This window comes from Somniosus microcephalus, chromosome 2 (genome assembly GCF_052327205.1).
Source record: "Somniosus microcephalus isolate GS21.2 chromosome 2, FLI_Smic_1.0, whole genome shotgun sequence".
In the NCBI taxonomy this organism is placed as follows: Eukaryota; Metazoa; Chordata; class Chondrichthyes; order Squaliformes; family Somniosidae; genus Somniosus; species Somniosus microcephalus.
In genome coordinates this window covers 43,428,868-43,446,654 of record NC_140988.1, presented here as the reverse complement: position 1 = coordinate 43,446,654, position 17,787 = coordinate 43,428,868, and the positions used below count along the sequence as shown (strand labels likewise).

The window sequence follows — 17,787 nt, the reverse complement described above, 5'->3', positions numbered from 1 at the left end:
TGGTCCAGGTGGAGGTAGGAGGGGGTGTCGGAGAGTTGGCGTTCAGCTTCTGCTAGGCAGAGGTCGGTTTGCCAAACAACAACAGCACCACCCTTGTCAGCAGGTTTAATGGCAATGTCGGGGTTGGATCTGAGAGAATGGAGTGCTGCAAGTTCAGAGGGAGGTAGGTTGGAGTGAGTGAGGGGAGCAGAGAAATGGAGACGGCCGATGTCACGCCGGCAGTTTGCAATGAAAAGATCTAGAGAGGGTAAGAAGCCAGATGTAGGGGTCCAGGTGGAACGAGAATTCTGAAAGTGGGAGAAAGGGTCAGCTGTGCGGGGGCAAGACTCCTGACCAAAGAAGTGGGCACGGAGATGAAGGCAGCGGAAAAAGAGCTCAGCATCGTGCCGAGCTCGAAATTTATTGAGGTGGGAGCGTAAGGGGATGAAGCTCAGACCTTTGCTAAGGACTGATCGTTCGGGGTCAGAGAGGGGAAGGTCAGAGGGGATAGTGAAAACGCGGCAGGGAGTGAGAGTTAGGGAGTACTAGGATATAATACAAGGAAGGCACAAGGAAGCATGTGCAAGTCAGGAAGGTCTGCGACTTGAAGTGGAACTTAGAGGTGATGGTGTTCCTCAGTCAGGTATAACACTGGCTGTAGAGTGAAGCTCATTTTACTCTGCCCCAACAATACACAGAGCTCAAATCTCAAAACCAACAGACATCATGAATTGTTGCCCTATAGGCTCATGGCCACTGTTAGATGGAATGAGATTGTTCCAAATTCATTTCACTTAGGATCCTTATCGTAAACATAGAGATCTTTCATTCCAACAGCCTCAGGCAGATTTAAAACCAGGTTCCAGAGGTGAATCAACAGTGTGCTAATCTAGTCCATTATTGAATTCCCAGATTAAGAAAAATTCACATAATTCAGCAATATGTTATACATTTAAAATTGTGTTTAAAGCTAAAATGGTTTAAAATATTAACTTTCATCTCAACCTATTGGGCAATTCCAGTGCTATAGATTGACATCCTATACATGTTGCAAAAAAAACCAGATTTTACCTGGGCTCAGAACTAGCAGATCATATTTGATACTATAGAACAAAAGCAAAATACTGCAGATGTTGGAAATCTGAAATAAAAAAAGAAAATGCTGGAAATACTCAGCAGGTCAGGCAGCATCTGTGGAAAGAGAAACAGAGTCTTCTTTTTCTTTCGTATGGTAGTAGCAAAGCAAATCAAATGTCAATATCTAAGTTGGATATCCAGGCCAAAGCTTCCGGTGTAACTGCGTGGATATCTTGTAGGCTGCCTGCGAATTTCCTCCGAGGGCAGTGCTCAATGATGTGCTCCAAGGTCGAATTAGGAGCTCCGCAGTCGGATCATGGCGATGCTTTAATCTTCCATCTATGGAGAAGGTGGCAGCATCTACCATGACCAGCTGTGAGGCGGTTGATGGTTGTCCGCTGTTTGCGAGGAAGGTATGATCCTTCAGGTTGCACTGTGGGGTCCTCTATAAGGAATCCATTCCATATATCGCAGTTCTTCCAAGCATTTCTGAGTTAAGGTTTCAGGTCGATCAACTTTCATCAGAACTGGAAAAAGTTAGAGATGTAACAGATTTTAAGCAAGCGCAGGGGCAGGGAAAGGGGGGAGGGGAAGAAAGAACAAAAGGTAAGGTCTGCGATGGGGTGGAAGGCAGGAGTGTTTAAATGACAAAAGGTATGATTGCACAAAGCAAAAGGAGATGGTAATGGGACAAGTAAAGAAACAAAAGGTGAGTCTAGAAGAGGTGTAAATGGGAATGGCAGAATCATCAACAGTTGCCATCTGAAAAAATAGGGGCAGAGGTTATGATCTGAAATTTTTGAACTAGATGTTGAGTCCAGAAGGCTGTAAAGTGTCTAATCAAAATATGAGGTGCTGTTCCTCGAGCTTATGTTGAATTTCATTGGAACAGTGTAAGAGGTCGAGGACAGAGAGGTCAGAGTGGGATTGGAGCGGAGAATTAAAGTGACAGGCAACCGGAAGCTTGGGGTCACGCTTACAGACTGAACGGAGGTGTTCCGCAAAGCGGTCGCCCAATCTGTGTTTGGTCTCCGCATCGTGAGCAGCGAATACAGTATACTAAATTGCAAGTAGTACAAGTAAATTGTTGTTTCACCTGGAAGGAGTGTTTGGGGCCCTGGACAGTGGGAAGAGAGGAGGTAAAAGGGCAGGTGTTGCATCTCCTGCACATGCACAGGAAGGTGCCGTGGGAAGGGGAGGGGGTGTTGGGGGTGATTGAAGCGTGGACCAGGGTGTCGCGGAGGGAGCGGTCCCTTCGGAATGCTGAAAGGGGAGGGTAGGGGAAGATGTGTTTGGCGGTGGGATCACGCTGGAGGGCCATGTCAACCACGGTAGAGGGGAATCCTCGGTTGAGGAAAAAGGAAGACATATTGGAAGCACTAGTATGGAAGGTGGCATCGTCAGAACAGATGCAACGGAGAAACTGGGAGAATGGAACAGAGACCAAACAGGAAGTGGGATGGGAGGAAGTGTCATAAGAAACATAAGAAATAGGAGCAGGAATAGGCCATTCAGTCCCTCGAGCCTGCTCCTCCATTCAATAAGATCATGGCTGATCTTCCACCTCATCTCCACTTTCCTGCACTATCCCCACCCATATCCCTTGATTCCCTTAATATCCAAAAATCTATCGATCTCTGTCTTGAATATACTCAACGACTGAGCCTCCACAGCCCTCTGGGGTTGAAAATTCCAAAGATTCACCACCCTCTGAGTGAAGAAATTTCTCCTCATCTCAGTCCTAAATGGCTGACCCCTTATTCTGAGACTGTGACCCCTGGTGCTAGACTCCCCAGCCAGGGGAAACATCCTCCCTGCATCTACCCTATCAAGCCCTGTAAGAATTGTGTATGTTTCAATGAGATCACCTCTCATTCTTCTAAACTCTAGAGAATGTCGTCCAGGTAACTGTGGGAGTCAGTGGGCTTATAGTGAATGTTTGTCAACAGCATATCCTCAGAAATGGAGACAGAGAAGTCGAGGAAAGAAAGGGAAAAGTTAGAGATGGACCATGTGAAGATGAGGGAAGGGTGAAAATTGGAAGCAAAGTGAATTCAATTTTCTAGTTCAGAGTGAGAGCAGGAAACGGCATCGATACAGTCATCAATGTATGGAAAAAGAGATGAGGGAGGGGACCTGATGGGACTGGAACAAAGAATGTTCCACATATCCCATGAAAAGGCATGCATAGCTAGTGCCCATGCGGGTTCCCATAGCAACACCTTTAATTTGGAGGAAGTGAGTGGAGTCAAAGGAGAAGTTGTTCAATGTGAGAAATAGTTCAGCCAGGCAGAGGAGGGTGGTGGTGGATGGGGACTGGTTGGGCCTCTGTTCAAGGAAGAAGCGGAGCGCCCTCATGCCGTCCTGGTGGGGGATGGAGGTGTAGAGGGATTGGACGTCCATAATGAAAAGGAGACGGCTGGGGCCAGGAAACTGGAAACGGATCATCCTCCGCCATCTCCAGCATGATCCCACCACCAAACACATCTTCCCCTCCCTTCCACTTTTAAGCATTCCGAAGAGACTGCTCCCTCCGTGACACCCTGGTCCACTCCTCAATTACCCCCAACACCCCCTCCCCTTCCCATGGCACCTTCCCATGCAAGCACAGGAGATGCAACACCTGCCCTTTTGCCTGCTCCCATCCCACTGTCCAGGGCCCCAAACACTCCTTACAGGTGAAACAGCGATTTACTTGTACTTCTTGCAATTCAGTATACTGTATTCGCTGCTCACGATGCGGTCTCCTCTACATTGGGGAGACCAAACGCAGATTGGACGACCGCTTTGCGGAACACCTCCATTCAGTCCATAAGCGTGACCCTGAGCTTCTGGTTGCCTGTCACTTTAATTCTCCGCTCCAATCCCACTCTGACCTCTCTGTCCTCGGCCTCTTACACTGTTCCAATGAAGTTCAACGTAAGCTCGAGGAACAGCACCTCATCTTTCGATTAGCCACTTTACAGCCTTCTGGACTCAACATCGAGTTCAACAATTTCAGACCATAACCTCTGCCCCTAGTTTTTCAGATGGCAGCTGTTGATGATTCTGCCATTCCCATTTACACCTCTTCTAGACTCACCTTTTGATCTTTACTTGTCCCATTACCATCTCCTTTTGCTTTGTACAATCATACCTTTTGTCATTTAATCACTCCTGCCTTCCACCCTATCACAAACATTTATTTTTGTTCTTTCCTTCCCTCCCTCCCCCCTTTCCCTGCTGCTGCACTTGGCCAAAATCTGTTACATGTCTAACTTTTCCCAGTTCTGACAAAAAGTCATTGACCTGAAACGTTAACTCTGTTTCTCTCTCCACAAATGCTGACTGACCTGCTGAGTATTTCCAGCATTTTCTGTTTTTATTTGATACTGTAGAGCTGTATCACATTCAAGCAGCTGAAACACCGGCTCAAATTTCTAGTTTAATGAATATTGTGCATAATGCCTCAGTTTATGGTGAAGTCAAAACACATCAGAACCGTATCTCCATACCAAGTCCAAATATGAAAAATTCTAGCACCAGCTCATCAAAGGAACAATTATGAGCGATCTCTGAACTTCACAATTTTCAGGTCTAGTGGAACATAGTCAAATGAGTATCTAACATCAAACTCAACCTCACTATTACCCCCACTGGAGAAGGCTGGAGAAATGTACCATACTTCTGCAAAAGGCAGAGTTATTAGACACAATATTTGCTGAAACGACAATTGTATTCCAAGGTTAAGCATTAATCTTCCCACTGACATTTAGCAACATGTATGGATTTATTAGTCATGTTAAGATGGAGTTTAAACAATGGTTGCTGATTAAATCAGTAATGGCTACATCAATGAAATAGCAGAATTTCCTGCTTTTTGAAGGAGCCAATTGAGGATGCGCAGGCCTGTGTATATGTGTCCATTGTTTGTCTAGTAACATGTAAATGAAGTAAAGCTATGCAGCTGAAAATATATCTCCGGTTTAATATCATTCAGGATTCCAGAAGTAATCTCATATGCTCACAGGATAACTCAAATTATTTGCCCTTGCCAGAAAAGGAAACATTTGAGATGTCCCAGGAAGGATGGCTCAGACACCTTAACATGTTAGAAATTGCAGGTCTGTTCGGTTCAGCAATTCATTCTGATATTTGGTCAGACAGGAAAACTTTAACTTGAGGATGGTGATTCATACATCTTGATTCAATTCCAGTGAACACGAAAAGCAAAAGGAGATGAGAAATCAAAGATAGACACAAATGGAAAAGCTCTTGGAAACCATAGTCTATAAGATTCTGTTACAACATCTCAATCACAACAACCTGCTGCCTGGTCAATAATCTGAGTTCAAGGCAGATTAGTCAACATGATCCAGAAATGCAGCAGCTCACTTGATGTCCAACACAAAGTTGACATAGAAACTCTCAACATTTAAAGCCTTTCAAGATAGTATGGTATGTTTTCTTGTGGGTACAAGACTTCTCATAGGTCATAAGCATCAGGCTTTCTTTGAACGTTAGAACATTGATTTTTAGTGCATACATTCCTGCATACATGGCACAACTTAGGCTCATTCAGCACATTGTGTCTCTGCCAGCTCTTTGAAAGAGCTATCCAATTAGTCCCACTCCCCTGCTCTTTTCCCATAACTCTGCAAATTGTTTCTTTTTAAGTATATATCCAATTCCCATTTGAAAGTTATTATTGAATCTGCTTCTATCACCCTTTCAGTCAGTGCATTCCAAATCGTAACAACTTGCTGCATTAAAAAAAATCTCCTCATCCCCTTCGCCGGTTCTTTGCCAATTATCGTAAATCTGTGTTCTCTGGTTATCGATCCTCCTGCCAGTGGAAACAATTTCTCCCTATCTACCCTATCAAAACCCTTCATAATTTTGAACACCTCTATTAAATCTCCCCTTAACCTTCTCTACTCTAAGGAGAACAATCCCAGTTTATCTAGTCTCTCCACGCAAGTTCCTCATCCTTGGTACCATTCTTGTAAATCTCATCTGCGCCTCTCCAAAGCCTTGACATCCTTCCAAACGTGTGGTACCCAGAATTGGACACAACACTCCAACTGAGGCCTGACCAGTGATTTATAAAGGTTTAACAACACTTCTTAGCTTTCCTGCTCTATGCCTCTGTTTATAAAGCCTAGGATCCTATATGCCTTTTTAACAGCCTTATCAACTTGTCCTGCAACCTTCAAAGATTTGTGTATTTGAACCCTCAGTTCTCCCTGATCCTGCACCCCCTTTAAAATTGTACCATTTAGTTTACATTGCCTGTCCTCATTCTTCCTTCCAAAATGCATCACTTCACACTTCTCTGCATTAAATTTCATCTGCCATTTGTCTGCCTATTTCACTATCCTCCTCACTGTTTATTTACTACATTTCCAAGTTTTGTGTCATCTGCAAACTTTGAAATTATGCCTCCTATACCTAAGTCCAGGTCATTAATATATATCAAAAAGAGTTGTGGTCCTAATACCAACCCCTGGGGGACACCACTGTATACTTCCCTCTAGTCTGATAAACCACTACCCTCTGCTTTCTGTCTCTTAGCCAATTTCGTATCCACACAGACACTGCCTCTTTATGGGCTTTAATATTGCTAACAAGTCTATTACGTGGCACTTTGTCAAACATCTTTTCAAAGTCCATATATACAACATCAACTGTACTACCTTCATCAACCCTCTCTGTTATTTCACTGAAGAACTCAATCAAGTTTGTCAGACACAATTTGCCTTTAACAAATCCGTGTTGGCTGTCATTTATTAACCCATTTTCTTCCAAGTGACAATTAATTTTGTCCCGGATAATGGTCTCTAGAGTTTTTCCACCACCAATGTTAGGTTGACTAGCCTATAGTTACTGGATTTATCCCTCTCCCCTTTTTTGAACATTTGAAACCCTCCAGTCCTCTGATACCACTGACATATCCAAGGAGGATTGAAAGATTGTGGCCAGAGCCCCTGCTATTTCCACCCTTACTTCCCTCAGCAACCTAGGATGCATCCCATCATAACCAGGTGACTTTTCTACTTTGAGCGCTGCCAACCTTTGAAGTAGCTCCTCTTTATCCATTTTTATCCTATCCAATTTCTCGACCCCTCCTCCTTTACTATGATATTGGCATCATCCTCTTTTGTGAAAATACATTCACAGTACTAATTTAGTACCTCACCATGCCCTCTGCATCCACAAGATAATATCCTTTTGGGTCCCTAATCAGCCCAACCCTTCTTCAGATTATTCTTTTACCCTTTTTTATGTTTACAAAAGACTTTATTGTTCCCTTTTATTTTACCTGCTAATCATTTCTCATACACTCTCTTTGTCCCTCTCATTTCCTTTTTAAGTTTCCTCTGCATTTTCTGTATTCTGCTTGATTCTCTACTGTATTATTTATCGTAAGCCTCCTTTTTCTGTTTCATTTTTATTTCAATCTCAATTTCTTTAGTCAGCCAGGGAGCTCTAGTTTTGGATGCCCTTCCTTTCCCCTCATAGGAAGACCTTCCTCCTTGAAGGTCTCTCATTGCTCATATGCTGTTTTAGCTGCCAATCTGTTTCCGATACAACTGGGCCAGATCCCTTACAACTCACTGAAATTAGTCCCCTTTCAGTTGAGTATCTTCACCTTTGATTGTTCCATGACTTTCCCATAATTATTCTAAAGCTAATGATATTGTTTCCCAAAACACTGAAACATGCTCTGCTTGATTCCCCAGAACTAGATTCAGCACTGCTTCATTCCTCGTTGGGCTGAAAACATGCTGATAAGGAAATTCTCCTGTACACATTTCAGGAATTCCTCACCTACCTTGACCTTAACATTGATTTTTCTCCAGTCTATATTAGGATACTTGAATCCCCCATTGTCACTACTCTATTGTCTTTACATCTTTCTGAAATTTGCTTGCAGATTTGCTCCTCCATCTACTTCTCACTATTACGTGGTCTACAGGATACACCCAGCAGCATAACAGCTCCTCTCCTGCTCCTTAACTCTAACCAAATAGATTCTGTCTTTGAACCCTCAAGCACATCACCCCTTTTCAGGACTGTAACAGTATCTTTGATCATTACTGCCACCTTGTTTCCACCTTTTTTTCCTTTCCTATTGCCCCTGAATACTTTGTAACCAGGTATGTTAAGTTCCTATTTTTGCCCTTGTTTGAGCCAGGTCTACATTATTCCCCCTGTAATATAACTCCATGTGGCAACTTGGGCCTGCAGCTCACCAACCTTATTTGTCACAAAATAAGAACTCTGGCCTAGAAATTGGTTTACGCTGCAGGGAATGATCTCTGCGCCATAATGAGTAGACCTGAGGCCCACACAATATTGGACCTCATTTATATCAGACCAGCGAGCTGAGACGCCTACTGGATGTCCCCAGGCATCTCACCAGTGAAGACAATTTGTATTTCGGGCTGATTGTGTTCAGGCTTTGATAAAGAGGGCATCAAACAGGCATAAACAAAGAGCCCTAATGCCTATTTCAAGCACGGGCCCTGGGCATCTCTTTTGATGCCTTATACCAATATGGCGGTCGGCACACATCCGGCTCAGAATGTGTGCGTTGCCTGGCATATTGGATATTTTGCGCCCGTTTCATTCCCTGACTTACACTGGCTCCTAAACTCCCAAATTTAAAATCTTTAACATTATGTTCAAGTTCTCCATGGTCTTACCCCTCCATGTTTCTAACCTCCTTGTGTCAGCCGTGGCTCAGTTGGTAGTACACTTGCCTCGGAGTCAGAAGGTTGTGGGTTCATAGTCCCAGTCCAGGGACTTAAGCACATAAAGCTAGGCTGACACTCCAATGCAGTGCTGAGGGAGTGCTGCACTGTTGGAGGTGCTGTCTTTTGGATGAGATGTTAAACCGAGGCCCTGTCTGCTATCTCAGGTGGACGTAAAAGGTCCCATGGCACTATTTCAAAGAAGAGCAGGGGAGTCCTGGCTAATATTTATCCCTCAACCAACATAACAAAAACAGATTATCTGGTTATTATCACATTGCTGTTTGTGGGAGCTTGCTGTGCGCAACTTGGCTGCCGCGTTTCCCACATTACAACAGTGACTCCACTTCAAAAGTACTTCATTGGCTGTAAAGCGCTTTGAGATGTCCGGTGGTTGTGAAAGGCGCTATATAAATGCAAGTCCTTTTTTTCTTTCTTGCCTTCAGCCGTATAAATCTCACCCAACTTTCCGTTCCTCTGACTCCACCTTGTGTACCCTCCCCCCTTTGCCCCACTATTGGCAGCCATGCCTCCAGCCATCTAGGTTCTACTCTTTGAAATTCTATACATAAACTCCAATGACTTTTCAGCTCCCTCTTCTTAAGGCTCTCCTTAAAACCCAGCTCTTTGATCAAGCTTTTGATCACCCCATCTACGCTCTCCTCCTTTGGCTCAGCATCCTTTTCCTTCATGCCTCTGTGAGGCATCTTGGGGTGTTTCTTTGATTAAAGGTACTGTAAGATGCAAGTTGTTGTCGCCTTATTACATCACTCAGAAATGTCACAAAGTGCTTCACATACGAAGAACCACTTTGAGATGCAGTGACTGCTGTTATTTCTCATTCCTTGAAAGAAATTTAACTTCAATGGTTGTGAAACCAAAATTTTGTTGGAAACTCAAAACTGTAATTTTTACAGGTTTTACAGGACTACTAAAATAATTGAATATTAGAAAAACACCTCATTTCATAATGGAGAAAGACAAAGTAGAAAATAAATTTTTCTTGTGTATAACTGCCAAAATAGAAATAAGGGTGGGAGTTGAAATAAGACCTTGCACTTAACACAGTGGGAGAAGATCACCTGATCCAAATGGCTAGGCAAGGATGTACATTTCTTTAAAGGACAATGCCACAAGGTGATTTTCTTCATTCATTGTATGTGCAGATTGGATGAACCCCACATCATATCACCAAGGACACCTACTTCTACCTCCCCAATATTGCCTGCCTCTGTCCTACCTCAACCCCATTGCCACTGAAACCGTTCTCCATGCCTTTGCTGACTCTACTACTCTAACCCTCTCCCTAGTGGACTGTCATCCTCCATAAACTCCAACTTGTCCAAAGATCTGCTGCACATATCCTGTCCTGTACAAACTCAAAATTGTCCAAAACTCTGCTGCATGTATCCTGTACCCCTTCCTCACCAGCCTATACTGGCTCCCCACCCTTAATGCATTCAATTCAAAATCCTTGTCCTCCTCTATAAATCTAACCACTGCTTTGCCCCACCCTTTCTTTGTAATCTTCTCCAGCCCTATAATCCTTTCTGAAAGGACTGCTGCTCTAGCTCTGGTCTGCTGTGCATGCCCCTCCTTTTGACCCACCATGAGCGGCAGAGCTTTCAGTCACCTCAGTCCTGTCTTTGGAAATCGTTCCCTAAATCCATCTCTGCACCTCTGTTTCCACTTATAAAAAACCTCCAGAAAACCCATCTCTTTGATCTAGCCTTCAGTAACTATCCTAATCTCTTCCTTCCTTGCTCGGAATCAATTTTCATTAAACGTTAAAAGTGCTGTGTAAATGCAAATTGTAGTTGTTGAATGAGGAAGAGTCACATTAGCTAATATAGTGTATCCGAAATGCCTGAAGTACTGATTGGCTTGGACCCCATGTAAACCTGTAAAATATCAGAACGAAATATGCAAAAGATTTCTCAAGTTTTTGCATTCCCAGGCAGGTATTAAGTGAGGCCGGACAAACAAAATTAAAATAATTTCCATTTCCCTTTGTGGGTGGGTGGGGAGGTTAAAAGTAGGGACAGTAGCCTTTATTCCCTGTTTGTTCATACTGAAGGCACAGAAGATCAGTCTGCACTGGCGTGACATCATTCAATATTTAGCACCTGCATTAGTACCGTCAAGACAAAGTGTGAGATAATTGCTAGTGCTTAGATAGGTGTAAAGTCTTTGCTTTTCTACAATATTGAAAACACAGCAAAGTAGTAAGTGATGGATTGGATAATCGATTTAAAAATAGCATTTATGAATCCAATGATCAAAGATATTCCTGGAACAGCACAGAATGCAAGTACTAGTTATATCTTAGAATTTCAGAGAGCTGCACCACAGTTTTTTGGTTTCTTTACAACACTGTATTTATTTGATATATTAAAAAGAATGTTGAAAGCCAACAATGTAAAAATACCAAATATTTTATGCCTGGTATCAAATTTTTGCGATTTTCAATTGGAGACTTGTGCAACTTTAGAAACCAGTTGCACTTTGTTAAAAATAGACAACATTTTCATTTTTGAACAAAAGCTAAACAGGCAAACCAAAAGGTCACTGGGTCCGATAGCGTGGCCATCTTGCAACCACTATTAAAATGGAGATACTAATTATATTAAGACAAATGCTTGATATACACACTATTACTTATTGTGTGTGTTTGTATATGTATAAAATGCTTTAAAAAGCCACACAAACAGAAATGAATTAGGGAAGCCTGATCTGTGTAATATCAGTGATTTAATTGACAATGTTTGTGCACCCTACCGGAATTCCTAGTGCTTTCAGAATGTTCATTTTGCACATTGGACATGTGCGGTGATCTAGTAGCCATGGATCCACACACGTCTTATGGAAAAGGTGCCTGTAGCACACAAGACACAAATTTCAGTCACCCGTCACTGTATAATTTGAAGTATCCAAAGCTAAGTTGAAAATAACAACTATTACATTCATAGACTAAAGGCTGTAGACTGAAAGCTAATGATTTATACATGTATTTAGGATGGCTCATTTGCAACTGATAATTTCAGAGTGATCAACATTGCTGTATGATTTTCTATCTGAATTTGCTCCAGTTGTATTTTTTTTTGTCATTGGTGAAATAGGAACAAGATGACCTATATTTTCTTCATGGAGTAGAATCTGGGCAGTACTTCCATCAGTGACAATATATTTGCCTTGCAGTGGTGGTCAAAAAGATTTGCCCCATCAGCACAGGCAACAAGAAGTTACATCAATAGGTTGCACTAGGCTACAGGTTTCCTTCTGTTGCCATAGCTGCCAATATCAATAGAGAAAAGACCAATTAGAAGCTGGCCTTATCTTTGTACTTATTCATTTAATGAGGAAAAAATTATTTGACCCCAAATGAATCGGTCTTTATGTGAAGACAGGAGTCTTATAGATTTGCCACAAAGCAAAATTTGGGTAGTTTTTCAAAAATCTTATCGTTACCTTCTGAGGCAACTTTCCCTACTAAATCACGATGTGCAAAAGGAAGCTTGCATTTTGACACTTGGTAATTCCACCTGAAAGGGAAAATAAGAGTTTTGCATGGAATTGGGTTTTATGCTGGTTTCTACTATACAATCACTGCTACCTCCAGACCAAGGAAAAATATAAAAATAAATCTCATTTGATGTACCTTTCTAACAGATCATAATTTCTAGATACGTGTTCTGGAATTTGTCTGCTGAACATTTTTAACATGAAGCTAGTTAGTTTTCAGGACCACAACTGCTGTAGTATGTGTGTGGTCTATAATTGAGTCAGTTATCAGCTGGAATAAATTGCAGTACCTACATAATGAAATAACATGTATTGAAAACTGTGTATTGCAACTTATTGAAACTTTTTTACATGATTTTTTAAAAACACATTGTGCACTTTTCCTTTCAGAACTTTAGACAAACACAACCATCTTCCTCCATCTACTACATCCCCCAAGGACCACCCACTGGCTTAAATAGGCTACAACTTTGCTGAAATCTATGGTTGCAATAATAACTGCGAGGAGGGTGGGATGAGGGGGAGATTTAGTAGATCGGAAACCCCGAAGTACGGGTTCCCGGAGGTCCTGCCAAATTTAACGGCAGGACCCGATTTAAATTTTTCGACTCGGTTTCCCGGCCACAGTCAGCCAGATTGAGAGGCTCGCTGTCGAGCAGGTAGACAGCAGGAGAGCGGAGCAGAGGTGAGTCGGACATGGTGGGGGCGGGGCGTGAGGAGATCAGGGGGGTGTTGAACATCAGAGGTCGAGAGGTGAGTTGGACATCGGAGGTCAGATATCGGGGGGAGGGACATGTTGGGCATTGCGCTTCCGTTAATCTCGGAAGTGGGTGCGTTCGAGCCAGGTTGCGCTCGCGATTCAAAAATCAATTATTTTAACTACCCATCCGCCCCCAACCCACCTGTTTTTGGGGGTTAAAATTCCCCCCATAGCTCTACACAAATATATTTAACCTATCAAGTGAATTATTGCATATTTAACTTGATGAATTTTGGCAGGATTTTGCAACAAACCATCTAGTTTGCCTAGGATTGTTAATAGCCAGAGCAAACCTTCTGTTGCATTCTAGTATAGGAAAGGAGAAAATTCAGAGGAAATGTCAAATAACCTAGAATTGGGTAACATGGGAAGACACAAATAAATCATTTATAATGCCCAAACAGAAGTTTAGAAAAATTAGTTTCATATTTCACATGTAAAAATACAGTTATATATTTGCAATACATTGGTAACATTATGTCCAATTCATTTATGTTTTTCTTGTAAAATGTGCTCTTTTTCTTTAAGAAAGGAACCACGATTCTGTGGGAAGTCTGGCAATGAAACTGCACATTACATGGAGTCATCACACTAATGTGGAATATTTCCAAAATGTGACAAATATAGCAGAAATGCTGTTTTCCAGGTATAATGTTACTGGTTTGATTTCAGCTGCATGTTGTTGAAAATGAGGGTGCCTGAGTAAACTATTCAAATTTTCCATCTTTTTAGTGTAGACTAAAATTCCCCAATCTTTTCTTTTTCAGTCTGTGCACAATGTAAAGTTGTACGTCCACAGCAAAAGGAGGCACAAATTCAGCTTTTTTTTAAAATCTAGCTAATCCTTCACATCAATTTGTGGACAGATTCCAAATCCAGTAATTATGGCTGAGGGAATAACATATGTAGACATCACTGAAGTACGCATTACGAAGAAACCCAAGGAATTAAACATCTGCAAGGCACCTGGAACAGCTGGAATACATCCTACAACTTTTATGGAAATAAGTGGAAAAAATGGATGATGCCCATGTTAATATGTTAGGAGTTTCACAAGTACAGGACATATTGCCAAGTACTGAAAGATATCAAACTACCATCTCAAATAGTCAGAAAAGAACTGAGATGTAAAGCTGGAAATTATCAACTAATTAGCCTAACATATGTAGTGAAGAAAATGCCCAAGAGCATTTTATGAGATGCTATCAATGCTCATCTAGTGTACAGCAATGTTCACTCTCATTTTTTTTTTGGGTGTGCGGCCCCTTTAACGGGCTGCACGGCCCATTCAAATTACTGCGCATGTACAGTTTTTTCATTTAAAGGTCAGTGAGCCGCACAGCTTAACATGAACATTAGTGAACAGATTTTTTTTTTTTTTAATTCATTCATGGGATGTGGGCATCGCTGGCAAAGCCAGCATTTATTGCCCATCTCAAATTGCCCTTGAGAAGGTGGTGGTGAGCCGCCTTCTTGAACTGCTGCAGTCTGTGAGGTGAAGGTACTCCCGCAGTGCTGTTAGGAAGGGAGTTCCAGGATTTTGACCCAGCGACAATGAAGGAACAGCGATATATTTCCAAGTCAGATGGTGTGTGACTTGGAGGGGAACTCACAGGTGATGGTGTTTCCATGCGTCTGCTGCCCTCGTCTTTCTAGGTGGTAGAGGCGGCGGGTTTGGGAGGTGCTGTCGAAGAAGCCTTGGCGAGTTGCTGCAGTGCATCTTGCAGATGGTACACACTGCAGCCACGGTACACCAGTGCTGGAGGAAGTGAATATTTAAGATGGTGGATGGGGTGCCAATCGAGCGGGCTGCTTTGCCCTGGATGGTGTCGAGCTTCTTGAGTGTTGCTGAAACTGCACTCACCCAGGTAAGTGGAGAATATTCCATCACACTCCTGACTTGTGTCTTGTAGATGATGGAAAGGCTTTGGGAAGTCAGGAGGTGAATTACTTGCCGCAGAATACCCAGCCTCTAAACTGCTCTTGTAGTTTCAGTATTTATGTGGCTGGTCCAGTTAAATTTGTGGTCAATGGTGACCCCCCCCCCCAGGATGTTGATGGTAGGGGATTCGGCGATGGTAATCCCATTGAAAGTCATGGGGAGGTGGCTACACTCTCTCTTGTTGAAGATGGTCATTGCTTGGCACTTGTGTGGCACAAATGTTATTTGCCACTTATCAGCCCAAGCCTGAATGTTGTCCAGGTCTTGCTGTATGCGGGCACAGACTGCTTCATTATCTGAGGAGTTGCGAATGGAACTGAACACGGTGCAATCATCAGCAAACATCCCCACTTCTGACCTTATGATGGGGGGAAGATCATTGATGAAGCAGCTGAAGATGGTTGGGCCTAGGACACTGTCCTGAGGAACTCACGCAGCGATGTCCTGGGGCTGTGATGATTGACCTCCAACAACATAGGAACAGGAGTAGGCCATTTAGCCCCTCAAGTCTGTTCCACCATTCAATGAGATCATGGCTGATCTGTGACCTAACTCTATATACCCGCATTTGGCCCATATCCCTTAATACCTTTGGTCAACAAAAATCTATCAATCTCAGATTTAAAATTAACAACTGATCTAGCATCAATTGTTGTTTGCAGAAGAGAGTTCCAAACTTCTACCACCTTTTGTGTCTAGAAGTGTTTTCTAATTTAACTCCTGAAAGGTCTGGCTCTGATTTTTAGACTATGCCCTCTTGTCCTAGACGCCCCAATCAGCAGAAATAGTTTCACTCTTTCTGCTCCCCTTAATATCTTGAAAACTTCGATCAAGTCACCCCTTAACCTTCTACATTCTAGGGATGACAACCCTAATTTGTGTAATCTTTTTTAGGTCCAAAGTGGATGACCTCACATTTGCCTACATTGAAATCCATTTGCCACAATTTTGCCCATTCACATAATCTATCAATATCCCTTTGTAATGTTATGCTTTCATCTACACTGCCTACAATGCCGCCTATATTTGTGTCATCGGCAAATTTGGATATGTGGCTTTCTATCCCATCAGCTAAGTCATTAATAAATACTGCGAATAGTTGAAGCCCCTACACAGATCTTTGCGGGACATCACTCATCACATCCTGCCAATTAGAGTGTCTGCCCATTATCCCTACTCTCTGTCTCCTGCCGCTCAGCCAATTTCATAACCAGGTCAATAATTTGCCTTCAATTCCATGGGGTTCAACTTTCGCTAACAGTCTCTTATGAGGGACTTTATCAAATGCCTTCTGGAAGTCCATATAAATAACATCCATAGACATTCCCCTGTCCACTACTTTACTCACCTCTTTAAAAAATTCAATCAGATTCGTCAGGCATGGTTTACCTTTTACAAATCCATGCTGACTCTCTCTGATCAGCTGAAAAATTTCAAGGTGTTCAGTCACCCTATCCTTAATTATAGACTCCAGGGGGGAAAAATTCGGTTGCTTTGTGCCTCCCATTAGTGCCCTAAAAGGGCGCTAACGGGCCGCAAAGCAACTAGCCCCCGGGCGCAGCGCTGCCAACGCCTCCTGTGAAATTAAGCGGTAGATTAGTGGCGGCAGTAACGGTTAGCGCCCCGCGGCGATGGCATCATCGCCATGCGCAGCGCCCCATCCGCGATCTTCGGTAGCGCCCCCTGACTTACCGCTGGACGCTATGTCCAACGGGATCAGTGGGGCCTACCTGCGGCCGGAACAGTGCTAATTAAAGGCGAGGTGCCGGGCGGCCATTTCTGTTGCTGGCCGCCTGCCAGCACCTGCCTCCATTGCTGTCCCTGGCCTCCTGAGCACCCCCCCCCCTCACAGTGCCAGCTGCGCTCCATGAGCTCGGCACTTCTCTGAGTGCCGGGCTCTTTTGCCAGCACTCCGATCTCGGTGGCCCAGCTGGGCCCCAGGTCGCGTTGCGCAAGGCCCCTCCCCTTTAAGAAGGGGAGGAAGGCCTGCAATACCATGGCGCGACATTCCCTCTTGGAGCGCTACCGATGAATTTTGGCCGCGGGGGCGCTCATTTTTTCAGGGCGCTAAAATTAGCAGCCCAGCAAAGTTAGCGCCCCAAAGGGGGCACGACTCAATTTTTCTCCCAGTAATTTACAGTACAAAGGGATCTGGGGGTCCTGGTGCATGAAACACAAAAAATTAGTATGCAGGTGCAGCAGGTGATCAGGAAGGCCAATGGAATCTTGGCTTTTATTGCAAGGGGGATGGAGTATAAAAACAGGGAAGTCTTGCTGCAGTTATACAGGGTATTGGTGAGGCCACACCTGGAATACTGCGTGCAGTTTTGGTTTCCATATTTAAGAAAAGATATACTTGCTCTCGAGGCAGTTCAGAGAAGGTTCACTCGGTTGATTCCGGAGATGAGGGGGTTGACGTATGAGGAAAGGTTGAGTAGGTTGGGACTCTACTCATTGGAGTTCAGAAGAATGAGAGGCGATCTTATCGAAACATATAAGATTGTGAGGGGGCTTGATCGGGTGGATGCGGTGAGGATGTTTCCACTGATGGGTGAGACTAGAACTAGGGGGCATAATCTAAGAATATGGGGCTGCCCTTTCAAAACTGAGATGAGGAGAAACTTCTTCACTCAGAGGGTAGTAAATCTACGGAATTTGCTACCCCGGAGAGCTGTGGAAGCTGCAACATTAAATAAATTTAAAATGGAGATAGACAGTTTCCTAGCAGATAAGGGAATTAGGGGTTACGGGGAGAGGGCAGGGAAGTGGAC

At 43.3% G+C, this 17,787-nt stretch overlaps 1 protein-coding gene across 1 annotated transcript in view; it reads right to left on the bottom strand.

Annotated features, from left to right (window-relative positions):
- rnf150a (ring finger protein 150a) overlaps positions 1–17,787 on the bottom strand; it is a 238,474-nt gene that overhangs the window by 52,275 nt on the left and 168,412 nt on the right. The window contains exon 5 of the mRNA XM_086008987.1: positions 11,571–11,667. Coding sequence (XP_085865113.1) covers positions 11,571–11,667 — 97 coding nt within the window. The remainder of the gene's footprint in view (positions 1–11,570; positions 11,668–17,787) is intronic.